The sequence below is a fragment of the Rhyacophila brunnea genome, unplaced genomic scaffold, assembly GCF_057557595.1.
Source record: "Rhyacophila brunnea isolate RB1 unplaced genomic scaffold, BYU_Rbru_1.0 scaffold_23, whole genome shotgun sequence".
In the NCBI taxonomy this organism is placed as follows: domain Eukaryota; kingdom Metazoa; phylum Arthropoda; class Insecta; order Trichoptera; family Rhyacophilidae; genus Rhyacophila; species Rhyacophila brunnea.
In genome coordinates this window covers 13,095,154-13,117,482 of record NW_028232893.1, presented here as the reverse complement: position 1 = coordinate 13,117,482, position 22,329 = coordinate 13,095,154, and the positions used below count along the sequence as shown (strand labels likewise).

The window sequence follows — 22,329 nt, the reverse complement described above, 5'->3', positions numbered from 1 at the left end:
GTGTCATTTTCTTTTCCAGATGATTCGTCCATATTAATATCATTGGTTACAACCCTCAAATACACCAATTTGTTTCATTAATTTAATTTAATAAAACAAAAAAAAAGTATAGTACTTTTCCCACTTACCTACTTACTTTCCATAAAATAAATTTGGACCGGTTTTGTCCGCCTCAGAGGGATATTTTCAACTTAAATAAAATAAAATTTAAATTAAATTAATAATATAATGTATTTACACCATGAATTGATAGATAACAAAATAAAAGACGCCAATATTGCATGAGTGTCAGTGCATAAACCGAGAGCAGTTGTCATAATGAAGAACAAGCTTAGAATGACATATTCTTGAAACGTGTTTAAGTTTATCTCATATTCTTCCACACTCGAGATCGGTTGCCTGTTACTTTACACCCGTTAGATATTTCAGTCCCCATTAATTCTGTGTTTACAACATTGCAATGTATTTTTTAGTTTTATTAATGTTAAAACAATAAACAATAATTAACTATAATGACTTTATATTACTTTTATTTAATAATACTATACTTATGGCAAGATTTGAAAATTATTTTTAATAAATATACATTATTATAATTCTATCCTTATTTTGGAGGGTATAATAATAATTATTGAGTTAGGTATATGCTTTTATTATAGTGGTTTAATAACGCCTACAAAACATGTACGTAATTAGATATAAAAAAATGTTTTGTTTCTAGACGCATAGTAGTTATACGTAACATACCATGTTATTATTTGTACAAATAAAAACATTTAATGGCATTCCACGATGTGTTTTTTTATTCGTTGGTCAACGCCTAGCAACACTGTTTAAACTTTAAAGGAATAATTATAAAAAATGTCGACAGTATTAAACACTGGTTTATTATTTACTACTGAACGCATTGCGATTTATTTTTATTTCTAGTTTGACAAAGAAAAACTTTAAAACAACATTCTAAGCAAAAATTTGTCCATGAAGGTCTTTTATTAGGTGGCTTTTCATAACAAGCGAAAAAAAAACTATTTTATTACATGTCCAAATGATGACTTGTCGTATATAGTGTGAACGATTCTTTGTATTTGAACGCTGTATATTTTTGCACAATATAATAAAAGAAAAAGTCCTATATATTATTGTAAATATTAATATCTACCAATAGATATGGTTTGTCTATTAAACGGGAGGCTTTACTTAAAAATTTAAAAAATAAATTCATTTTTTCATATTCATTAACCATTTTCTACCTATTTTCTTCTTATTCATAATTTTAAAACATCTCATGCATATATATTATGCAAACTAGAAAAAACCATTTTTTTTTAAAAAATACGACATCCAACAGGACTTGAACCTATATCTGCTGGATTCGCGCCAGTATGCTTTTCCAATTAAGCTACGGGCATCTTATTGAAATCCGACGATTTTAACTATTTGTTGTAACATGAAATGCTTTTCAGATTGCGTTATAATGTTGGCTATCGGTTTTAGTATATAAAATTAAGGTAGGTATCAATTCTCCTAGACTCAAAATTCCGGAGTTATATTATTATACTGTTTTCATTATTATGTATAAGTTTATATCGTCACTGTTCTGGCAGAAGACACTAATTCGAAAAAATGACATATTGAGTTAGTTATACCAAAATGTTCCTTATTTCAAACTTTACCGTCTGGAAACCTTCTTAATAAATAAACAGTCTTTATTTTAAAGTCATAACTCAAATTATAGACCATTTCAAACATTTTAACTACTTCAAAGTCAAATTACTCAAAACTAGTATTTTCCAGTTAGTGTGTTCTGCCAGAACAGAGACGATATGTATGTCATTTTAATTTAGGTATATAGATTCTAAGGTATATGCACTATATTTAAACAAATAACCAGGAATGCTGTCAGTATTTTAATATGAAATTCAAATTGATTTAATTGTGGAGCATTCATTGTGCTAAAATAGCTATCATAGTTGATTACTTGCTTATATCATTCGTACGAGTATAACATATTAGCGTATGTAAATGTGTTTTAAAATAATATTATGTGTTGTATGAAAATGTTTATTTTTGTTATGAAGTGAAAAACAGGTGATACGATTACCCCCACCTTAATTTTTGGGGTAGTAGATTAAGAATATAAAGCCTGATTGTAGTTACAATAGATCATAAGCAGTTTTCAGTTTGTGAAAAGGCTTCACTTCAGTAAAATCAAAATGAATTCTCTGGTTAGTAGTCATTTTTTGTTGTAAAAAAATCAATGATTTATGTTGAAAATTTCAAACTGTGGAAACATGTCGATTTTTTAAAACTACTTATAATTAAATTAAATATACTTTTTACGAAGTATTAGTATGTTATCAATCAATATTAATTAGCTTACTTTAAAATACATTATATTTACACACTTATTTATATTAAATGATTTAAAATAATATAGAGGACCATTTTATTCGAACATAATTTTCAATAATTCTATGATAGTAACTGTATGTGAAATGAAACAATAATAATGCGATATGGGCTAATTACTGAATATATTTGTTTGTTGTTCGGAAAAAAAATACACAAAACGATTTCTGTCTGAAATGAGCTGCAAAGACTAATAATTATTATTGATAGAATTTCTTACCTCAACTTTTAGGTTAAATTATGATGCTCATTATTAAATTATTAACTATTTAAAATCGTAATAACCATAATTGAAATATAGCTAATATCACTTTGAATATAATGTGTAAAAATCTAGATATATTAAATTTACTTTTCCATAAGCAATCGGAAATAAATATAATCATTTAATTAAAAAATGTTTTTCCTTAGTTCATCGCAACCTTCCTGTGCTTGGCCGCTTTGGCATCAGCCCACTGGGGTGGACATGAAGATGGTCAATGGAGAGGAGAGGGACTCGCCGAGTCTCAAGATCATGGTCACTGGGATCATGGACATGATGCTGGACACTATGGAGGACACTACGGAGGAGTTTACAGCCATGGACACAACGATGATGGTCAATGGAGGGGAGAAGGTTTGGCCGAATCTCAAGATCATGGACACTGGGGTCATGATGCCGGATACGCTGGTCACTACGGAGGCGCATACGCTCATGGTGGACATTATGCCCACGGTGCTGCTCCTCTTGGTCATGATGGACGTGTCGTAGATACCCCTGAAGTCGCCCACGCCAAATCCGCCCACTTCGCTGCCGTCTCCGCCGCTTCCCATGGAGGTCATGGAGCTTACGCCGGACATGGTGATTATGCTCATGGTGCTTATGGTCATGGTGTCTACGCCCCTGTCCATGGAGTGTACGCCGCTCATGGTGTCCATGGAGCTCATGTTCCTCATGATACCCCTGAAGTAGCCCACGCCAAAGCCGCTCACTTCGCTGCTGTCGCCGCCGCTACCCACGGAGGACATCATTATGGCCATGGATATCATCATTAAGCCTTACACACCATAAATGTTTAAGCTTTTTGAAGCTTGGGCTTAAATCGACCACAGCTTCTGACTTTCCAATTCACGAGTGATATTAATTTTATATTAGCTTAGCACTTTTTGTGTTCATTTAATATATTTATATATTTTCCACCAAACTTTTTTACCATCATTTCTCTTCCTGTTGTATATATTATTATTTTAATCTATCACACCGTTATAAAAACTGTAAATAATATGTACATAAATATTATTATAGCAAATCGAAGAAATTCGCAAAAATTATTAATGTCTTTTATTATATCTCTATTGTGACAAAAAAATCTAGAATACTACTACTTAGACAAAACAATACACTATTAAATACGACAAAAAACTATTATGTAACTAACTGAACATAAAACTGTGTTTTACTAAATATCTAATAGGTTCACTTAATTCTAGCAATTTTCATACATACTTTGAAAACAACGCATGCATATACCCACTAGAAAAAATCTTGGCCCGGACACACGACGGGACTTGAACTTGTAACCGCTGGATTCGCTCCAGTGTGATTTTATAATTAAACTACGGGCCTCCTCTTTAATTATAAAGAATTTAACTGGTAGTTATTACATGAAATGCTTATCGCATTGCGTTAATAATATTGGCGATGGCCCCCACATTCTAAAGCGGGCCCCCAGGCCAGGATGTTTAGCGGCCCCCCTACATATTGCTTAGGTTAAGAGCAGTATGATATTCTACAGTCATCATCATCAGGGGCGCGACAACCCGATGTGGGTCTTGGCCTCCTACAACAGCTCCCTCCACCTGTCCCTATCCAGTGTGGTCGCTTTCCAATTCGGTACCCCCAGAATACGGCAGTCGTTGGCAGCTCCATCCAGCATGGCCTGCCTCTTCGTCTACGCCCTATTGGATTGATGGACATCACTCTCTTTGCCGGTTCATTGTCATTCATACGGTGCACATGACCTAGCCATCGCAGTCTCCCAATCTTAATTGATTGAACTGTGCTGCAATCTTCGTATAGCATTATATCTTCTCCTACAATTGGTGCCGTCCCTGATCGGTCCATATATACGGCGGAGAATTTTTCTTTCAAAAATGTTCAGGAATCGTTCATTTCACATAGTTAATGTCCAGGTTTCCGATGCGTAGGTAAGCACTGGCTTTACAAGTGTCTTGTAGAGAGTGCTTGTTGTTCGGCGAGATAGTATGCGGGACTTAAAATGTCTTAAAATGATATTCTACTGTTTCTGTGTATTTTCAGTATTTTTTTTAAATGTATAAATCCACTTGCTAGATTGAGTTGTTGGCATTCGGCATCATATTATCAAACACTGATCTCGTCCTCTTTTTGTGGTAGCCTATAAGCCAAGTAACATGTGACTAGTCGCCGTTTTTGACAAATAGCTTTAAATGTATTAATCATAATATCACATCGAATTGCATTACACAACGAAATATTTAATGACAATATACATTAAATAAAATAGCACCGCAGGCGACTTTTTTACTATTAGAGTAAATTTAGGGTGTGTTTATGTCATTTAACTAATCGACCTGTCACGCCGGTCCCCTCTAAGCCCGGGTAACCAAGCTAGAGCCCCGTTAGCCACCGGCCTAATGGAAACCTCGATGTTGGTTATCGGTTTTTGTAAATTAAATCAATTTGAGTATTAATTAAATGCCTTAATTACTTGATTGAATACAAGTAATAGTTTACCATTAATTTTCATTACACTGTAAATTTTTTACGAAAGTGCTATCATTATGTTAATATAGCTTATTGGTATATTCGTGTGTAACTATGTACAAAAAAATCACCATTAATTTATGTAAATATAATATATTTATTTCAAATATAACTTAGTAATAAGATGATAATAGTGATAAAAATTAAAACAATTATCAATGTTTTTACCATTTACATAAAAACAGCTGCCCAATGTATTTTAAGATGATTTCATGAATGAGATATTTGCCTTTATGTTAGAAAAAGAATTCGCCTTTTACCTTTGAGTGTATTTTAAAATTATATAATATACTTTTTACATTCATTAATAAAATTACACAGATAGATGTTTTAATACCGAGCATAAATTACCAACTATCATAATTTTTAAATAATAAAAATATTCTTATAGCAAGTACAAGTACTTTGAAACTAAATTTATCGAAACCCTGACGCCGTCTGGAAATAATACATATTAACAGTATTAATGAAACCAAATATGGCAATAAATGCCTAAATTTTTTTATCAATAATCCTGTAATTGACAGAATCAGGAATAAAAAAAAAAGTACCAACATAATAATATTTGTAACTTGATAAATAAGACAATAAAGGAATGCTAGACCAAGATGTACGGCAAAACAAAATGAAATAATTACAAGATAAAGAGAAATTTTTATATACAACGTTTTTAAATTTTCTGTTGAATTATTATACTCAATATGCTCAAACTTGTACTTGATATGAAATAAATAAAAGACAAACAAACAAATATAGAATACTGAAATGTCATTTTGACATTTCATTTTGATTTCTATAGTAACGCACGTATATATTAATAATTTAGTTGCTAGGACCACCCCCTTAGCAACACATAATAGTCTTTTACTTTTTATGGATTTTTCTGAAATAACTTTCCATACGAAACAGAATTAACTGAAAATGAATTCAATTCTGCTTAAAGATGGCTAAAAGTATTAAAATAATGCATTGGCATCGTGTTCTGATATATTCTCAGAGTTTAAAATGTCTAGCTAGTCAAGAAGTTAGTTAAAAATCGATTGCAAGATTTGTACTGGACAAACAACCACCGGACAAACAAGAATACGAGCTAATAAAAACGTTGTAATGTAAAAATTACCGTTACTTATCTCTGCATGGCTGGAAAGATATAGGGTAGGTACAAGCTAGTCGGGAACTAGCCCTTGAAACCACCTAATCTAACTCGATACCTTTTCGCACCGAACTGTACGTGTCCTTGAAATATCGATAATAATTGTTTCTTCAATCCATAACGTTAACATGTTGTGTTTCTCGAGTGAAAAACGAAATATACTTAGGTACTTAATATTTAATCTCCCCGAATCTGTTAGTGTGAGTTATAGTGAAACAAACTCTCCGACATAAACCCACAAGCTTGACTTAAATCACAAAGGAAAGTCGTCAATATTAAAAGAATTTCAGATGCATAGATTTAGTTAGGAATTTTTTTGTCTGATTTGTATTGCACCGGTTGTTTGATTGGTAAACCATATTAGCCGGAATTCAATATATTATGCAGTTCTTACCAGGTGCACATATATTTATTTCTTAAGTGCTACAATTTGTTTATGCTCAATAACAAATTCTACATTCCTTATTTTTTTAAATTATTCATTAAATAAAAATAAACATTCACTGATATTCTTTGTATTACTATGAGTAGATAACCTATTAAAAAACGTTATAATGTGATGCTGTTTTAGGGGTGATAAATAAATTAATCTGTATAAACCAATTAATTATTAAAAAAAAACTTAGGACTACATAAGATGGAAAGGACTAAAAAGTTCTTCAGGTAGCATTTAATTGACAATGGATTTTAGATTTATTGTTTCCTTTAAAAACTTATTATTATTAATCTTTTTTTCGTCAGGACTTCATGATTAAGGATTGTGACCCAAATGATTTAGCAGTCTGACAACCTTCTCAACATTTTTGTTACATTTCTCTCAGTATTCAGAGATACGCAGGTTTTTCGTCAATGTAAAACTTGTGGCACATTGACTTGGTCTATCTTTGTGGAGGAAGCTCTTTTTTGCTCTCTTCGACTTTTGACCTGACCAAAGAGCACAAGTTTTTCCAAGTTGTCGCTATGGTTAAATTGAGGATGATATAATTTAAAATGATATAGATACAATTATTAAAAAAAAACTTCAGACAAACACGTATTAGAAAAAAATTAACATAATAGGATTTGGAAACTTGTAATACTCTAGAAACCATTTCAATTTCAATTTATTTTTAACATATCGTGATATTACATATAAATCAAAGTATAATATTATTTATCTTTATTTTAATTCGAAAATATGATTATCGTGAATAATTATTGAATACATTAACTATTACCTCAGTTAAAATGGTAATTAGAAAAATTTAGACAAAAACTATATTTAGGTTGATAGCTTAGTGGGCAGTGCCATGCAAAGCAAGCAAAGGACGCGCGTTCAAATCCAATTGACGATCCGAGACGTTTTCTAATAATATATGCATATTTTTGCGACTGTTCCAATACGTCATTTTTAATGTATAATAACTACGTTCCTAATTGGATAAAAATAATTAAGTATTGTTTGATAAACTTTGAAGCTTTATTGAGAAAAAGATAAATATTCCTCTTTGGAATTCCAAAAATGTAATCAAGATATTTCCTTAAGGGCTCACATGCTCAGCGTAAGTCAAATGGAGCTTTTGTGGTATTTTCAGAGCATAATTCACGTCATTCCTTAAACGTTGTGGATAATCTATTTATATAATTTAGAAGCTTTATTATCCTTTATATTTATTTCCAAATTTGATGACTGCATAAAGTATTTTTATTACATATAATAGTATTCTTTTAAACCTCTCGCTCTAATGAGTTAGAATATAGTAATATTTCAGTACATCCATGAGCAGTGGTGTTAAGATTTTTTAGATTTATCAATTTTTAAATGCATTTACGAAATCATTAGTAAAATTAATGTTAACATTATAAAGTGACATATTTACGATAAAAAATTATATTTTATAATCTTTGTGATCCCAAATTTGACAAGAATTAGGCATTTTATTATTTAAAAATGTGCACGATCAACACATTTAAAGATAATTTTTAGATACTGATTATAAGCTATATTTTTGACCATTCAAATGTGATAAACATTCTACGAATAATAATAAATTGCTTTATAATAATTATTGACCAATGAATAAGGTAGTATTTTTTGAAATACGCCAATTCTATTGGCATTTCCCATTAGCTAAGCTACAACATACGACCGTAGTCATAAATTAACAAACGATAAATGAAATAGGGAGTAAGATCATGGTAACGCGCGTGTTTTAACATGCTCCATTTTGACCTACGCTGAGCATATGGTCCGTTAACAAAGTTATAACTATTTGTTGTAGGTTAGTTAGCGTAAAATATATAACAAAATCAATAAAGTTATTATTTAAAATCGCTCTTCGGAACGGTTGAATATTTGGCAAAAGGAATCTCGATAATTTTGTTTTGTTAGTATAATTTAATCATATTATAACGGCCACGAAATATATAATTATTTTTTTACACATGGATTAACCAAACGATTAGATAGCTGGTTATTGAAGTGCATGTGTGACATATCTTAGAATGTGTGCGTATGTACGAGTATGTTAAAATTGTGTACACCTCGGTACGGAAATATTTTGTTTGTTGCAAGGTGATAAACAGGTGATACTGTCGAATATCCCCCACCTGTGTTTTCATTGGGGTGGTTGATTTGGAATATAAAGCCTGTTCTTAGCTACTGTGAATCATTAGCAGTTTTCAGTTGTGAAAAGGCTTTGCTACAATAAAATCAAAATGAATTCCCTGGTTAGTAGAGTGATTATATTTTAATATTTTATTTGTCATCATATTATTATCAAGAAACAGTGTCATAAAAATATGGTTTAGTATTTATTACATTCAAAATTATTAATAATTATTGTAGTCGTGATTAAAATTTTAAACAAATTAATAGCATTAGATTTTGGGGAGTCACCACATGTTCTTTTATATTTTTTCCTCGACATATCGTATTTGTTACAGAGGTCATTCTTAAGAAAGAATGAGGAAATAATTACAAGATAAAAAGAAAATTTTATATACAACGATTTTAAATTTTCTGTTGAATCATATAAACTTGACTTGACTAGCTTAAACGATCAAAAAAATTTTTACTTGATAGAAATAATACTGAAATGTCAATTTGACATGTCAAATTGATTTCCATAGTAGCGCACGTATATATTAATAATTTAGTTGCTAGGACCTCAGACCCCTAGCAACCAATAATAGTGAATTGTATTACGGATTTCTTCCGAAATAACTTTTCATACGAAACAGAATTAACTGAAAATGAATTCAATTCTACTTAAAGATGGCTAAAAGTATAAAATAATAAATTGGCATCGTGTTCTGATATATTCTAAAAGTTTCAAATGTCTAGCTAGTCGGGGAGTTAGTTAAAAATCGATTGCAAGATTTATACCGGACAAATAAGAATACGAGCTAAGAAAAACGTTGTAAAATACGCTCATAAACAACAAAAAATTAACGCGAAAGTCTCAAACAATACAAATCAAGTATTTATTAGTAAAAATATTTTTGGTATTATTTTATGTTGTATACATTCGTTATACTCTTACAATATCATTTTAAAATAACTAAACGATGCACGTAACAATGTAATCGTGAGATTCTAGTGTGAATATGGGGTCTGGAAAATTCACAATGAAAGTATATTATTTTGACCCAAAGTGCAAATAATATATTAGGTTAAGCACCTGAATTTACACATTCACATTACTACTTATTATAATAATTTAGAATTTATTATTTTTTATCAATATTATTGTGTTATAATTTGACATAATTTTGATGAATTTATAGAAAAGTGTGTTATTTTCAAAGAATTTTATTTCTCAATATGAAAAATTGACAACATTAAAAATCATACATAAAATGTTACTGCACAGGAATGTTAAGAGTATTTTTGTTTATAACTAATACGTTTTTTTTCAAAATGCAACAGTAATCAGTTACAATTTTACAACGTTTTATTAGCTCGTATTCTTGTTTGTCCAGTACACATCTTGCAATCGATTTTTAACTAACTTCCCGACTAGATAGACATTTGAAACTTTAAGAATATATCAGAACACGATGCCAATGCATTCTTTTAATACTTTTAGCCATCTTTAAGCAAAATTGAATTCATTTTCAGTTAATTCTGCTTTGTATGGAAAGTTATTTTAGAAAATCCGTAAAAAGTAAAAGACTATTATTGGTTGCTAAGGGGTGGTCCTAGCAACTAAATTATTAATATATACGTGCTTTACTATGGAAATCAAAATTAAATGTCAAAATGACATTTTAGTATTCTATACTTGTTTGTTTGTTTGTTTTTTATTTACTTCATATCAAGTACAAGTTTGAGTCAGAAAATTTAAAAACCTTGTATATAAAAAGATTTTTTTATCTTGTAATTATTTAAATATTAAATTACTATTAAAACGTCACTTTAATTACTCCAGTATGATCATCAAACTATTTGCCATTGATGTTCTATAATTCCAACCAAGGCACATTAAAACGAGAGAAAATATATATTATAAAGAGATTTTGTTGATCCTAAAATTTATTAGTTATCGATTTTAACAGGTGTTTCTGACTTTGACCCCATTGACAAAATAATTCAACTATAACTGTTCATTAATCATTTTATTTTACGAAGTATATCATTGTAATGAATTTATATCATGTAAATTTCAGTTAATTTAATAAATATCTATTAAAATTGTTAATATTAATTGTTATGGAATTTTTTTTCTCTTCAGTTCATCGCAACCTTCCTGTGCTTGGCCGCTTTGGCGACAGCCCACTGGGGTGGACATGAAGATGGTCAATGGAGAGGAGAGGGACTCGCCGAGTCTCAAGATCATGGTCACTGGGATCATGGACATGATGCTGGACACTATGGAGGACACTACGGAGGAGTCTACAGCCACGGACACAACGATGATGGTCAATGGAGGGGAGAAGGTTTGGCCGAATCTCAAGATCATGGACACTGGGGTCATGATGCCGGATACGCTGGACACTACGGAGGTGCCTACGCTCATGGTGGACATTATGCTCATGGTGCCGCTCCTCTTGGTCATGATGGACGTGTCGTAGATACCCCTGAAGTCGCCCACGCTAAAGCCGCTCACTTCGCTGCCGTCTCCGCCGCTTCCCATGGAGGTCATGGAGCTTACGCTGGACATGGTGATTATGTCCATGGTGCTTACGGTCATGGTGTCTACGCCCCAGTCCATGGAGTTTACGCCGCTCATGGTGCCCATGGAATCCACCACGCTCCTCATGACACCGCTGAAGTAGCTCATGCTAAGGCCGCTCACTTCGAAGCTCACGCCGCCGCCACCCACGGAGCCCATCATTATGGCCATGGATACCATCATTAAGTCTTACCGCTCCACCAATATTAGGATTATGAAGCTTGTGAATACATTAACCAATGCTTCTGACTTCCATACATCTTACACCAAATTTTTCTACCATCATTTCTGAAATTTCATTGTATATATTATTTTTTAATGTATCACAATTTTTATATTGTTGTTACAAATTCTGTAAATAATATATTGTATAAAAAGTATTATTAAAGCAAATCGAAGAAATTCGCAAAAAATATTAGTGCCTTTTATTATAAATACTTAACGTTTTTTATTCGCAAAAAAAACATATTATTACATATGAGGGGTGTATTTTCAAAATGAACTGATTCCACTACTACGAAAGTAAGTTATGAATGCCAGAATTTAAAAGATAAAATTTTGAAAAAGTAGAAAAATCAAAATCGGTGTTAGCAACAAAAGTAACTTATTTCAATACAAAAACATATTGTGTAACATCGTAAACAGTTTTTTGGCTTTTGCCAAATATTTGTTGCAGTGGAATAAGTTCACTTTGAAAATACACGCCTCATATTATTATTCTACCAGGAATCGGCATAGTTTAGTTTTAGTGAACAGTTAGTTACACGTGGCTAAATGATAGACACGTGCGGCTCCACTCAATGTCAATGTTAATATTTTGCTTAATCTAATTTATATTGATTGATACGCACTATTGAAAAGAAATTGTGTGACTTATCGATGAAATACGTTTGGAGCTTCAAATTTGTAGGTACAGCTTAGTATAAGATATATAAAAATAAGACCTGCGCATTTGTTGTATAAACAAGGCTGTTATCGGCGGCTATTGAAGGTAGTTTATCGTATTTATGTATTTGTTTCTTTTTTCACCCTGTCACAACCCAGCATTGGGGCATAAGGCAAGCATAAGTTTGCGCTACTTCCCTCGATCTATCGCCAACTCTTGCGCATCCCGCCATTCCAGACCTGCAGTGCGTATATAGTTTTTGTAGCACCGCTGCAGGGTGAAAGAGGGCCGGCCATGACAAACGGAACCCTTGAGGCTTTGCAACAAGAGTACGAAGTGTCGCACTCTTCGGCGGCATCCAGAACACGTTATGTCCCAGCCACGTAGATGATAATAATAATATACAGACAGACCTTTTTATAAACACTGGTTGTTAGTTTTTCGCCCAATATATTGGTACCATAATCTAGATGTGTGTTTTCAACAGAGGGCCACTATCATGTTATCGAGGATATACTGACAGAAAGTATTAACTCATTAAAACAAGTTCTGAGATAATCGCAAAAAGGACTTTAATTTTTTTTTCAAAGCGTTCTCCCACGTAGATTTTTTTATGATTTAAAAACATTTTTTCTACATTATAAAAACTAACCTTTATGACAAGTCCTGTATTTTGTATACGCAGAACGCATGAGGTCATTATCATGCTTTCTATCAGAATAAAAAAATAACAATATGATTTAATAATGTTTCTATTTTCTCACCCTTATATCCTATGCCTTTGTACGTTTACCAGGACGTGGAGTGTAAAATTGTATACATTTTGGCATTTAAAACAGAAAAACAGCAAAAACTGAAATAATGCGTTCTGTCAGTATACCCTCGTTATTATGTCATAGAATGTATTGAGTCCACATCAAGATTGAATTTTCCAGAAAATCTGTGAGGAAAATAACATATATTTTTACTACTTGATATTACACACAGAGATCCGGTGATTATTAAAAGAAAATTATTGCTTTCGTCGCACTGTTGTACTTTGGGATAGTATTGTATCGTCTATGAGAGAGAGATAGCTGGTGTGATACCTTTTAGTTGTCAGATATATTCGAAAACCTAAATTTATTCAATAAGTAATAGTCGTATTGTGTAAAGAAGAATTTTTGCAATTTCTGAAAGTAATTTTTTTTAAAATGAATATTGAATGTCATGAGTAAACACAGTTATCATTATTTGCGACCATTGATTGGCATTGAAGTACAGGATGGTGACCTTTTTGTTTACATTTAGTATTTTAAAAAGCAACAATTAAATTACAAGTAACGCGTTGATATGAAAAATTATACGAGAGTCTATGTTACATATAAATAAAACAGGGATAATTTCTGGAGACATGAGTATGTTTCCACAGATCAGAAAGAAGGCTAATTATTTTTATATAATTGATTTTGAGTCTAGATTTAGTCGGGTTATTCATCTATTCTAAATAACTCGTAACTGTTTTGATGTCATGAATAGGGTACTTTGTTTTATTTTGTATAATTACCATACTACAGTGTAACTCTTTTTTTATCGAACATACATAATTTTGAAAACACTTACTTACTTAAAACAAGTAAATATAATATTATAACCAATAGAAAAAAGCTTATTGAAAAAATAAGATACCCCGCAGTAATCGAACCTGCATCTCTCGGGTATCGCGCCCACGCACATAGTCCACTATGCTAAAGGAGCCACATTTAATTGCGACAAATTTTAACTTTTGGCATATAATATTCACTGAAGCGTTTTTCAAATTGAGCTACTATTGGCGATCGGCGTTTGTATTTGAAATCAAAGTAGGTAGTACTTTTAATTACTAACCGACGTCACGGCTCCAAGATTTTTTGTTGTAACTTACTTGAACTTGCTAATAATTTTTAATTTATTTTTTATAAATTTTAAATTATCAATTTAAATGTATTAAGATATATAAGTAAAATTTATTTTAAATCAATATCGTTGGATTAATATAACTGAATATGGGTGGGTGCATCCAGGAAATGTCTCTATTCCTCTCTTTGTACCCCAAGCTCCCCCCACCAGGTGGCTCTAGCGGTGCAGTGCGTAAGGCGCTGGCCTTCCGCCCGAGAGTTCTGGGTTCGATTCCCGGTAAGGACACAATATTTATATGTTTTTGTCAAAGCCTGGGGGTTTGTGATTGTCCAAAAATTACTAACAACCACCTTGTACGAAAAAGAATGGACATGGTTATTAATAATTCTAAAAGAAACTCTCCCCACCGCCTTATTCTTAATGGTTTGTTCTACACATACCAACCTTCGCAATCTAAGTACTCATTTTCCATTCTGGTATTTTAAGTACTCGTAGTAGATCATTTGATGATTGGGTATCTCTCATATCTAAGAAATTTCCTTCCAAATGTAGTCATCATATTTTCACATGTCATATGACGGGGAGCTTATAATTCATGGTTGTACCCTCCTTACTATGTATTATGTTCCTCTAGTGAAGCTCCAAATACTATTATCAGTACGTTCCTTTAAAAGATGTCCAGTTTTTTCATCCTTTTTAATAAAACCCAGCATTCTGACTCGATATCAACCGGAGCTCTGTGAGGATTTTGTGTAAATTTGTTTATCTAAAATATATCATTTTAATATTATAATATATGCATTAAATCATATTCTATGTGAAAAATAATTGTGTACAATGAATGTTTCTACATAAATAATCAATAAAACTTAAAATTTTACAGCAACACTATAAAAATAAGACTTGTCTATTATAGTCAATGATATTATTAATGGACGACGCACTCAGTACAGTAGCTAGCAAGTAAATTCGCTCATAATGACATTCGCACGTGCATAGGTAGACGTCACGCAATATCCATTATGCGATATAACGCATCGGGAATTTGTAGCAATATCACCATTATTTTAACGGGGTTAGAACAGTGTTTCTAGTATCAATGTTCGTTTGAGCGAACCTGTTCGAACCGAACCATTCGGTAGATCCGACAAAAAGTTTCGGGAATTTATAGCAATATCACCTTTATTGTAATGGCGTTAGAACAGATTATGCCATTCGGCAGACCCGACAAGAAAAGTGAGTGTCATTTTTCTTCCAGATGATTCGTCCATATTAATGTCATTGGTTATAGTATTAATATTACACTGAACGAATCCTAGCCGTAGGGTAAATTAAACAATTTATAATTTATATGTAAATTTATTCATGTATCTACAGGCATGTCCAACTTCAAATAGGCTATGATCTACTTACTACCCAATATGAAAATTTGCAATACTCTCCTACTTTTATTCTTCAAGTTGAATAAACGTATTATATTAAATTTGATGGATGATAGTTATGCATTAAAAATCAACCTATAGTATTAGTCTTTTACAATTTTCAATTTCTCATTCATCGCGAAAATAATAAGTTTTAGTTTTTTTTGGTGACTCATTGCACTATTTGACAATCTAATTTTATATTGTAGAAAGAGCCTACTGCATAACGGTAAAAGGAACCAACGCCGCAACTTAAAGCGCAAGGATTCACATATTCTCTTTATCTTACTTCCGCAGTAGTCCATGAGTACTGCAATATAAATCACGTGCTACTATGAGGTCGTACGGGTTTTCTCAAGGATAATAATATAAAAACGCTTTTCACGTAAGTTGGTTAAAAAAATAACATAAGCGTGTTATCTACCATACAAAATCGCATTATATTACACCTGAATGTTCACACTTTTTAAACTTTAACGACTCACTTCTTATATCTATTAGAAACTGTACACGTGCATGAATTTACTGCCAGCAGTAGCGTGTAAATTAAACTGTTGCGACAAGAACTGTTTACACACAAAAATACAGATTGTCGCGTCGATCTCATTTTTCAAGTGTCAGCAAAGCACTTTCGTTATTGTTGCGTGCATGTTTGTACGAGTGTGTTGCATGGTGTAATTCATAATTCGTTCTACGCACATTTCGTACAAAGTTAAAACTATCGCGTGAAAATTCAGAAGCCGTTATTTATTTTTTATACATGCATGCAGTTTTTCAATTTGCACTAAGTGTTTATATTTGTTTATATTCTAATGTTCCCAACAATAATAATAATGTACTGCCAACAGTAAATCCATGCATGTGTATATGGGATATACGGTGTAATCGACCAAAATCCATCTCGCAATCGACGCCTTGGACATGCCTGTTGTATCAAATATAAAATGATATATAATTATTCTTTTAACACAGTAATTAGACCAATTATCAGACAGGCGATTGTAAAAGTGCAATTAGTTTAAAACAGGTATGCAGTGCAAATATATGCGATAATATACATAACGCGGTCTTGTCAGGAAATATTTTCATTGCAAGGTGATAATATCATAGTGATACTCCCTCCAACGTTTCGATTGGGGTAGTTGACAATGGATATAAAGCCTGACTGAATCTATTGTCAGTCATAAGCAGTTTTCAGTTCGTGAAAAGGCTTTACTTCGATAAAATTAAAATCACAATGAACTCCATGGTCAGTGATGCATACTAAAAATATATGTTATTTATTATCTATTATTTCAAATAGTCAGTAAAATAATGAAACTTCTGCATTGCTTTGAAATTGCATACATTGTATGCAATTAAAGTTTACTTGACATTTTGGATACTTCATTATTTTCTTGATTGATGAAAGTAAAAATATATTGTTACCTTGTTAAGTGCCTAGGACTTTATATAAAAGTGTAATTAATAATTAAGAGTGGTTTTATATATTTAAAATGCCACTTTCCGCTTAATTAGTTGAAACTTTTACTGTAAAACACGTTATTTTACTATTGACAGTGACAGAACTATTTTTATATCTTTAATTATTCATGTTTAGAAATGAAATCAAATGGAACAAGTAAAAAAGTGACTCATTTGTTTTAAAACAAATGAAAATAATACAAGGTGAAAGCATGACTAAAATGAAAATGCAGTAAACTGCATTACCATTTGAGATTTTATGTAATATTTTCGCCAATAGACGGCAACACATAACAACTCCATAATTAGGTGAATTCTAATAGGAAGATCTAAAAAAACTAGTATTCGATTGAAATTAAATAAAATTTGTGGTATCTTCATCAGTTTATTTGGGAATTACGAAGGATTAATTAAAAAAAAAGTAATTACTTTAAATGGTTTTTATTTTTATTACAGTACGTAGCCGCATTCCTGTGCTTGGCCGCTTGCGCGTCAGCACATTGGGGAGGACATGAAGATGGTCAGTGGAAAGGAGAAGGACTCGCCGATTCCCAAGACCATGGTCACTGGGATAATAGACATGATGCTGGACACTATGGAGGACATGACGGAGGACACTACGGAGGAGTCTACAGCCATGGACACAACGATGATGGTCAATGGAAGGGAGAAGGTTTAGCCGAATCTCAAGATCATGGAAACTGGGGTCATGATGCCGGATACGCTGGACACTACGGAGGCGCATACGCTCATGGTGGACATTATGCCCATGGTGCCGCTCCTCTTGGTCATGACGGACGTGTCGTAGATACCCCTGAAGTCGCCCACGCTAAAGCCGCTCACTTCGCCGCCGTCTCTGCCGCTTCTCACGGAGGACACGCTGCCGCCCATGGTGCTTATGCTCATGGTGCTTATGCTTATGGAGCTTATGCTCATGGAGCTTACGCTCATGGCGTTTATGCTCCAGTCCATGGAGTGTATGCCGCCCATGGTGCCCATGGTGCTCATGTTCCCCAAGACACCCCTGAAGTAGCACACGCTAAAGCCGCTCATTTTGCCGCTGTCGCCGCCGCTTCCCACGGAGGACACCATCATGCTCATGGATACCATCATTAAGTCTTACATCTAGCAACCCTACAATCTAGCTAAAAATCTATAAATAAAATGACTAAGTAATATTATTAAAGCAAATCGAAGCAATTCGCAAAAATATGAAAACCTTTTATTTTATTATTTCGATGAATTGCAGAGAATTCCACCACAATTTTTTTACATGTCAAAATAAAACGAAAGAAAAGATATCATTCATGATGTACTAGCGACTCTTGACATCTTTATGTTTATTTTTTTTCTGTGACATTTTCTTTATAAATATAACTTTTTCTACATTTTTGTATGTATACTGTTACCAACAAAATATTAATATAAAAAGTCGTTTTTTTCGGTTAGGTACATGTTCAAACACGCATGTTAACATGATCTTAGTCCCAACTTCAGTAGTTATAGTTTGTCAATTTATAGCTAAAGCCGTATGTTGTAGCTTAGCCACTGGGAAACGCCAATAGAAATGACGTATTTAAAAAAAATACCACCTTATTATTAGGCCAATAATTATTATATAAAAAAATAGTCGTAGGATGTTTTATCACATTTGAATGGTCATAGACATAACTTATAATCAGTATCTTTAGATTTATCTTCAAATGTGGTAATCGTGTCCATTTTTTGAATAAAAAAATGCCTAATTCTTGTCAAATTTGGGATCAAAGAAATTATAAATATATTTTTTTATCGTAAATATTTCTATTAATTAAATAGTAATCAATTTTACTAATGTTTTTAATCCGTTTAAAAATTAATAAATCTAAAAAATCTTAACATGGATGTACTGCAATATGACTATATTCTAAAACATTAGATCGAGTGGTTTAAAAGAATACCATTTTATGTAATAAAAATACTTTATGCAGACATCAAATGTTTAAAATAAATATAAAGGATAGCGAGGCTTCAAAATTATATAAATAGATTATCTACAACGTTTAAGGAATTTTCGTTCTAATGCTTTAAAAATACCATAAAATCTCCACTTTCACCTAGTTACTTGGCGCACGTGAGAAGCAGGTTTTTTTAAAAGGCCAAAAAAAAATTACGAGAAACCTATGAAAAGTGGCGCCGCCAATTGGGCGTCGAAATAACAGGCACCGCACGCAATGTGTAAAGAAATAGACGTACGTTATAATTTGATACAAAAAATAGGTACTGAATTCTAATCTAAAAAATATATTAATAGGTAGCTGGTAATAATACAACCGACTGTCCAAGATCGAAAGACGCCTGTTCATCTTCTTTTGAACTTCATTTTCAAAAAAATCGCGTTAAAGTTAAAAATTTAAATCAAGCGAGTTGTTTGGTTCAAATAATTCTCATACATAGTTATTTATCACCTCACATTGCCGACTTATATAATATTACAATAATTGTGTTGATAACAGTAGGTATGTATGTAAATAATGCAGATATGGTTATATTTATGGAGAAAATATGACAGAGATATCAAGAGTTATTAGTAAATCATAAAGATTTTTTTAGCGATATGGTATTTCCTTTCTTTTTATTTCGAGATTAATTTAAATTAGGGATTGCACCAAATGAAAATGTCAATACCGGTTTTTCAGTATTTTTTATTGAATACGGGTATTAATACCGGTATTTCTTAAACATTAAAGAAATAGAAGTAGGTGCTTATCAATAAAAATATCTTCTCTCTTCGACCATGTCCGATCCTAATAGGATCATATGGGCCTCCACAGAGTAGAGGTGTGCATTAACAGATTTTGTTTTTACGAGAAATGGATGTCAGCCACTTGCTTAACCTATTAGGTCCATACCCTGACTCACACACATATATTGAAAAACAATATGTGTACTTGCCACACCCAGGATTCGAACCTGGGACCCATGACATGATAGTCCAACGCTTACGCCGCGCGGCCACAAAAATATAGCTATTAAAATCTTTTAAAAATATAATTTTATAGCAAAAACCTACATACCTACATTTATTATGCTGAAATTTAAAAAATGTAATTATCATAATCGTAAAACTAGTGATTCTTTTACAAATAATTTGAATATATTGATAATTTTAACAAAAGCCCTCAAAAGTCCATCAAGTGCAAATAAGACCGGCTGCATGAAAAGCTTTTTAAATTCAACGCTTGTACGGTCATCGATAATTATAGAATAAATGAAAATTTTGTCACGGATATTTTCTATTTCGAAATAATAATATGATAATTTCATCGCGACAATTACTTATATAAATATATTTGATGAAATTTGTTTTATTATTTTTTACCCTCTGTTGGATTCATTCAATATATTTGCATTTTAGCAGCAAATAACTTATTCATTTTCAAAAACGTAAACGAGTGTGCTTTCTATTACCAATTCCGGTATTTTGGATTTTAAAAACCGGTATTTCGATATTGATAAATACTTAAATATCGGTTTTGAAATACCGGTATTGCAATCCCTAATTTTATTCAAATGTTTGCTTTTTATAGAAATAATAAAATAAACGGCTGACATATTTTTGCGAATTACTTCGATTTGCTTTAATATTATCGTTAGGCATTTTATTTACAGAGTTATAAGATTGCTAGTTGTAAGGCTTAATGATGGTATCCATGGCCATAATGATGGGCTCCATGGGTGGCAGCGGCGACAGCTTCGAAGTGAGCGGCCTTAGCGTGAGCTACTTCAGCGGTGTCATGAGGAGCGTGGTGGATTCCATGGGCACCATGGGCGGCGTAAACTCCATGGACTGGGGCGTAGACACCATGGGCATAAGCTCCATGAGCATAAGCATCATGTCCGGCGTAAGCACCATGGGCGGCAGCGTGTCCTCCGTGAGAAGCGGCAGAGACGGCGGCAAAATGAGCGGCCTTAGCGTGGGCGACTTCAGGGGTATCTACAACACGTCCATCATGACCAAGAGGAGCGGCACCATGGGCATAATGTCCACCATGAGCGTATGCGCCTCCGTAGTGTCCAGCGTATCCGGCATCATGACCCCAGTTTCCATGATCTTGAGATTCAGCCAAGCCTTCTCCCTTCCATTGACCATCATCGTTGTGTCCATGGCTGTAAACTCCTCCGTAGTGTCCTCCATAATGTCCAGCATCATGTCCATTATCCCAGTGACCATGGTCTTGGGACTCGGCGAGTCCTTCTCCTTTCCACTGACCATCTTCATGTCCTCCCCAGTGTGCTGACGCGCAAGAGGCCAAGCACAGGAATGCGGCTACGTACTATAATAAAAAGAGAAACCATTTACAACTACCTATTACTTTTGAGTTAAATACTTGAAATAAATAGTACCCTTTTTTAGGTTATTGGTTGCATATTTCAAGCACCTAGACATAAAACTGACACCAGCTAACAAGGTAAGAAATATTTTCACTTTCATCAATAAAGAAATAATGAAGTATCCAAGATATAACAAAATAAACTGTAAATAATATATGCAAATCCAAAGCAATGACGAAGTATCACTATTTTACTGGCCATTTCATTATATAACTATTATTTTTAGTATGAATCACTTCATTTATATATATCACTCTTTGTTTTAATCAATTGATAATAAATAAATTAACATCACTATAAAAAGTAATTATTATAACATTCTAACTAATATATTTAATATGAAATACTTTAATAATCACTGACCATTGAATTCATCGTGATTTTGATTTTATCGAAGTGAAGCCTTTCCACGAACTGAAAACTGCTTATGATCTACAGAAGGCTCAATCAGGCTTTATATTCATAATCAACTACCCCAATTATTGATACATTGGAGGGGGTTTTGGACGTTATCACCTTGCAACGTAAATATTTCCTGACCAAACCGCAATATATGCTTATATTCGCATACATACGCACTGAATACCCGTTTACACTTGCACTTTTACAATCGCCTGTCTAATAATTGGTCTAATTGCTATGTTAAAAGAATAATCACATATTAAATTACATCTAATGCAGTGGTTTCCAAACTTTATGCTACAACGCTTCCATTTAAAAAAAATCTAATCTTGGCGCCTCTCCCCTTAATTTTCATTAAATAATACAGACACTTTTTTAAATAGTCAAAAATGTACTTATAC

The 22,329-nt window shown here is 32.6% G+C and overlaps 4 protein-coding genes across 4 annotated transcripts; 3 read left to right on the top strand and 1 right to left on the bottom strand.

Moving 5' to 3' along the window:
* Positions 1–2,165: 2,165 nt before the first annotated feature.
* Positions 2,166–3,834, top strand: LOC147069544 (uncharacterized). The gene is made up of 2 exons (XM_085950309.1): positions 2,166–2,225; positions 2,821–3,834. The coding sequence occupies exons 1-2, from the start codon at positions 2,214–2,216 to the stop codon at positions 3,442–3,444; spliced, it is 636 nt and encodes a 211-aa protein (XP_085806435.1). The 5' UTR covers positions 2,166–2,213; the 3' UTR covers positions 3,445–3,834.
* A 5,160-nt stretch (positions 3,835–8,994) lies between these two features.
* LOC147069543 (uncharacterized) lies at positions 8,995–12,436 on the top strand. Its single transcript, XM_085950308.1, has 2 exons — positions 8,995–9,056; positions 11,063–12,436. The coding sequence occupies exons 1-2, from the start codon at positions 9,045–9,047 to the stop codon at positions 11,687–11,689; spliced, it is 639 nt and encodes a 212-aa protein (XP_085806434.1). The 5' UTR covers positions 8,995–9,044; the 3' UTR covers positions 11,690–12,436.
* A 4,489-nt stretch (positions 12,437–16,925) lies between these two features.
* On the top strand, positions 16,926–18,268 carry LOC147069542 (uncharacterized). The gene is made up of 2 exons (XM_085950831.1): positions 16,926–16,937; positions 17,609–18,268. The coding sequence occupies exons 1-2, from the start codon at positions 16,926–16,928 to the stop codon at positions 18,266–18,268; spliced, it is 672 nt and encodes a 223-aa protein (XP_085806957.1).
* A 2,484-nt stretch (positions 18,269–20,752) lies between these two features.
* LOC147069541 (uncharacterized) lies at positions 20,753–21,949 on the bottom strand. Its single transcript, XM_085950307.1, has 2 exons — positions 21,890–21,949; positions 20,753–21,468 (listed from the first exon to the last, which is right to left on the bottom strand). Exons 1-2 carry the CDS (start codon positions 21,899–21,901, stop codon positions 20,830–20,832), a joined length of 651 nt encoding a protein of 216 aa, XP_085806433.1. The 5' UTR covers positions 21,902–21,949; the 3' UTR covers positions 20,753–20,829.
* Between the last annotated feature and the right edge of the window lie 380 nt (positions 21,950–22,329).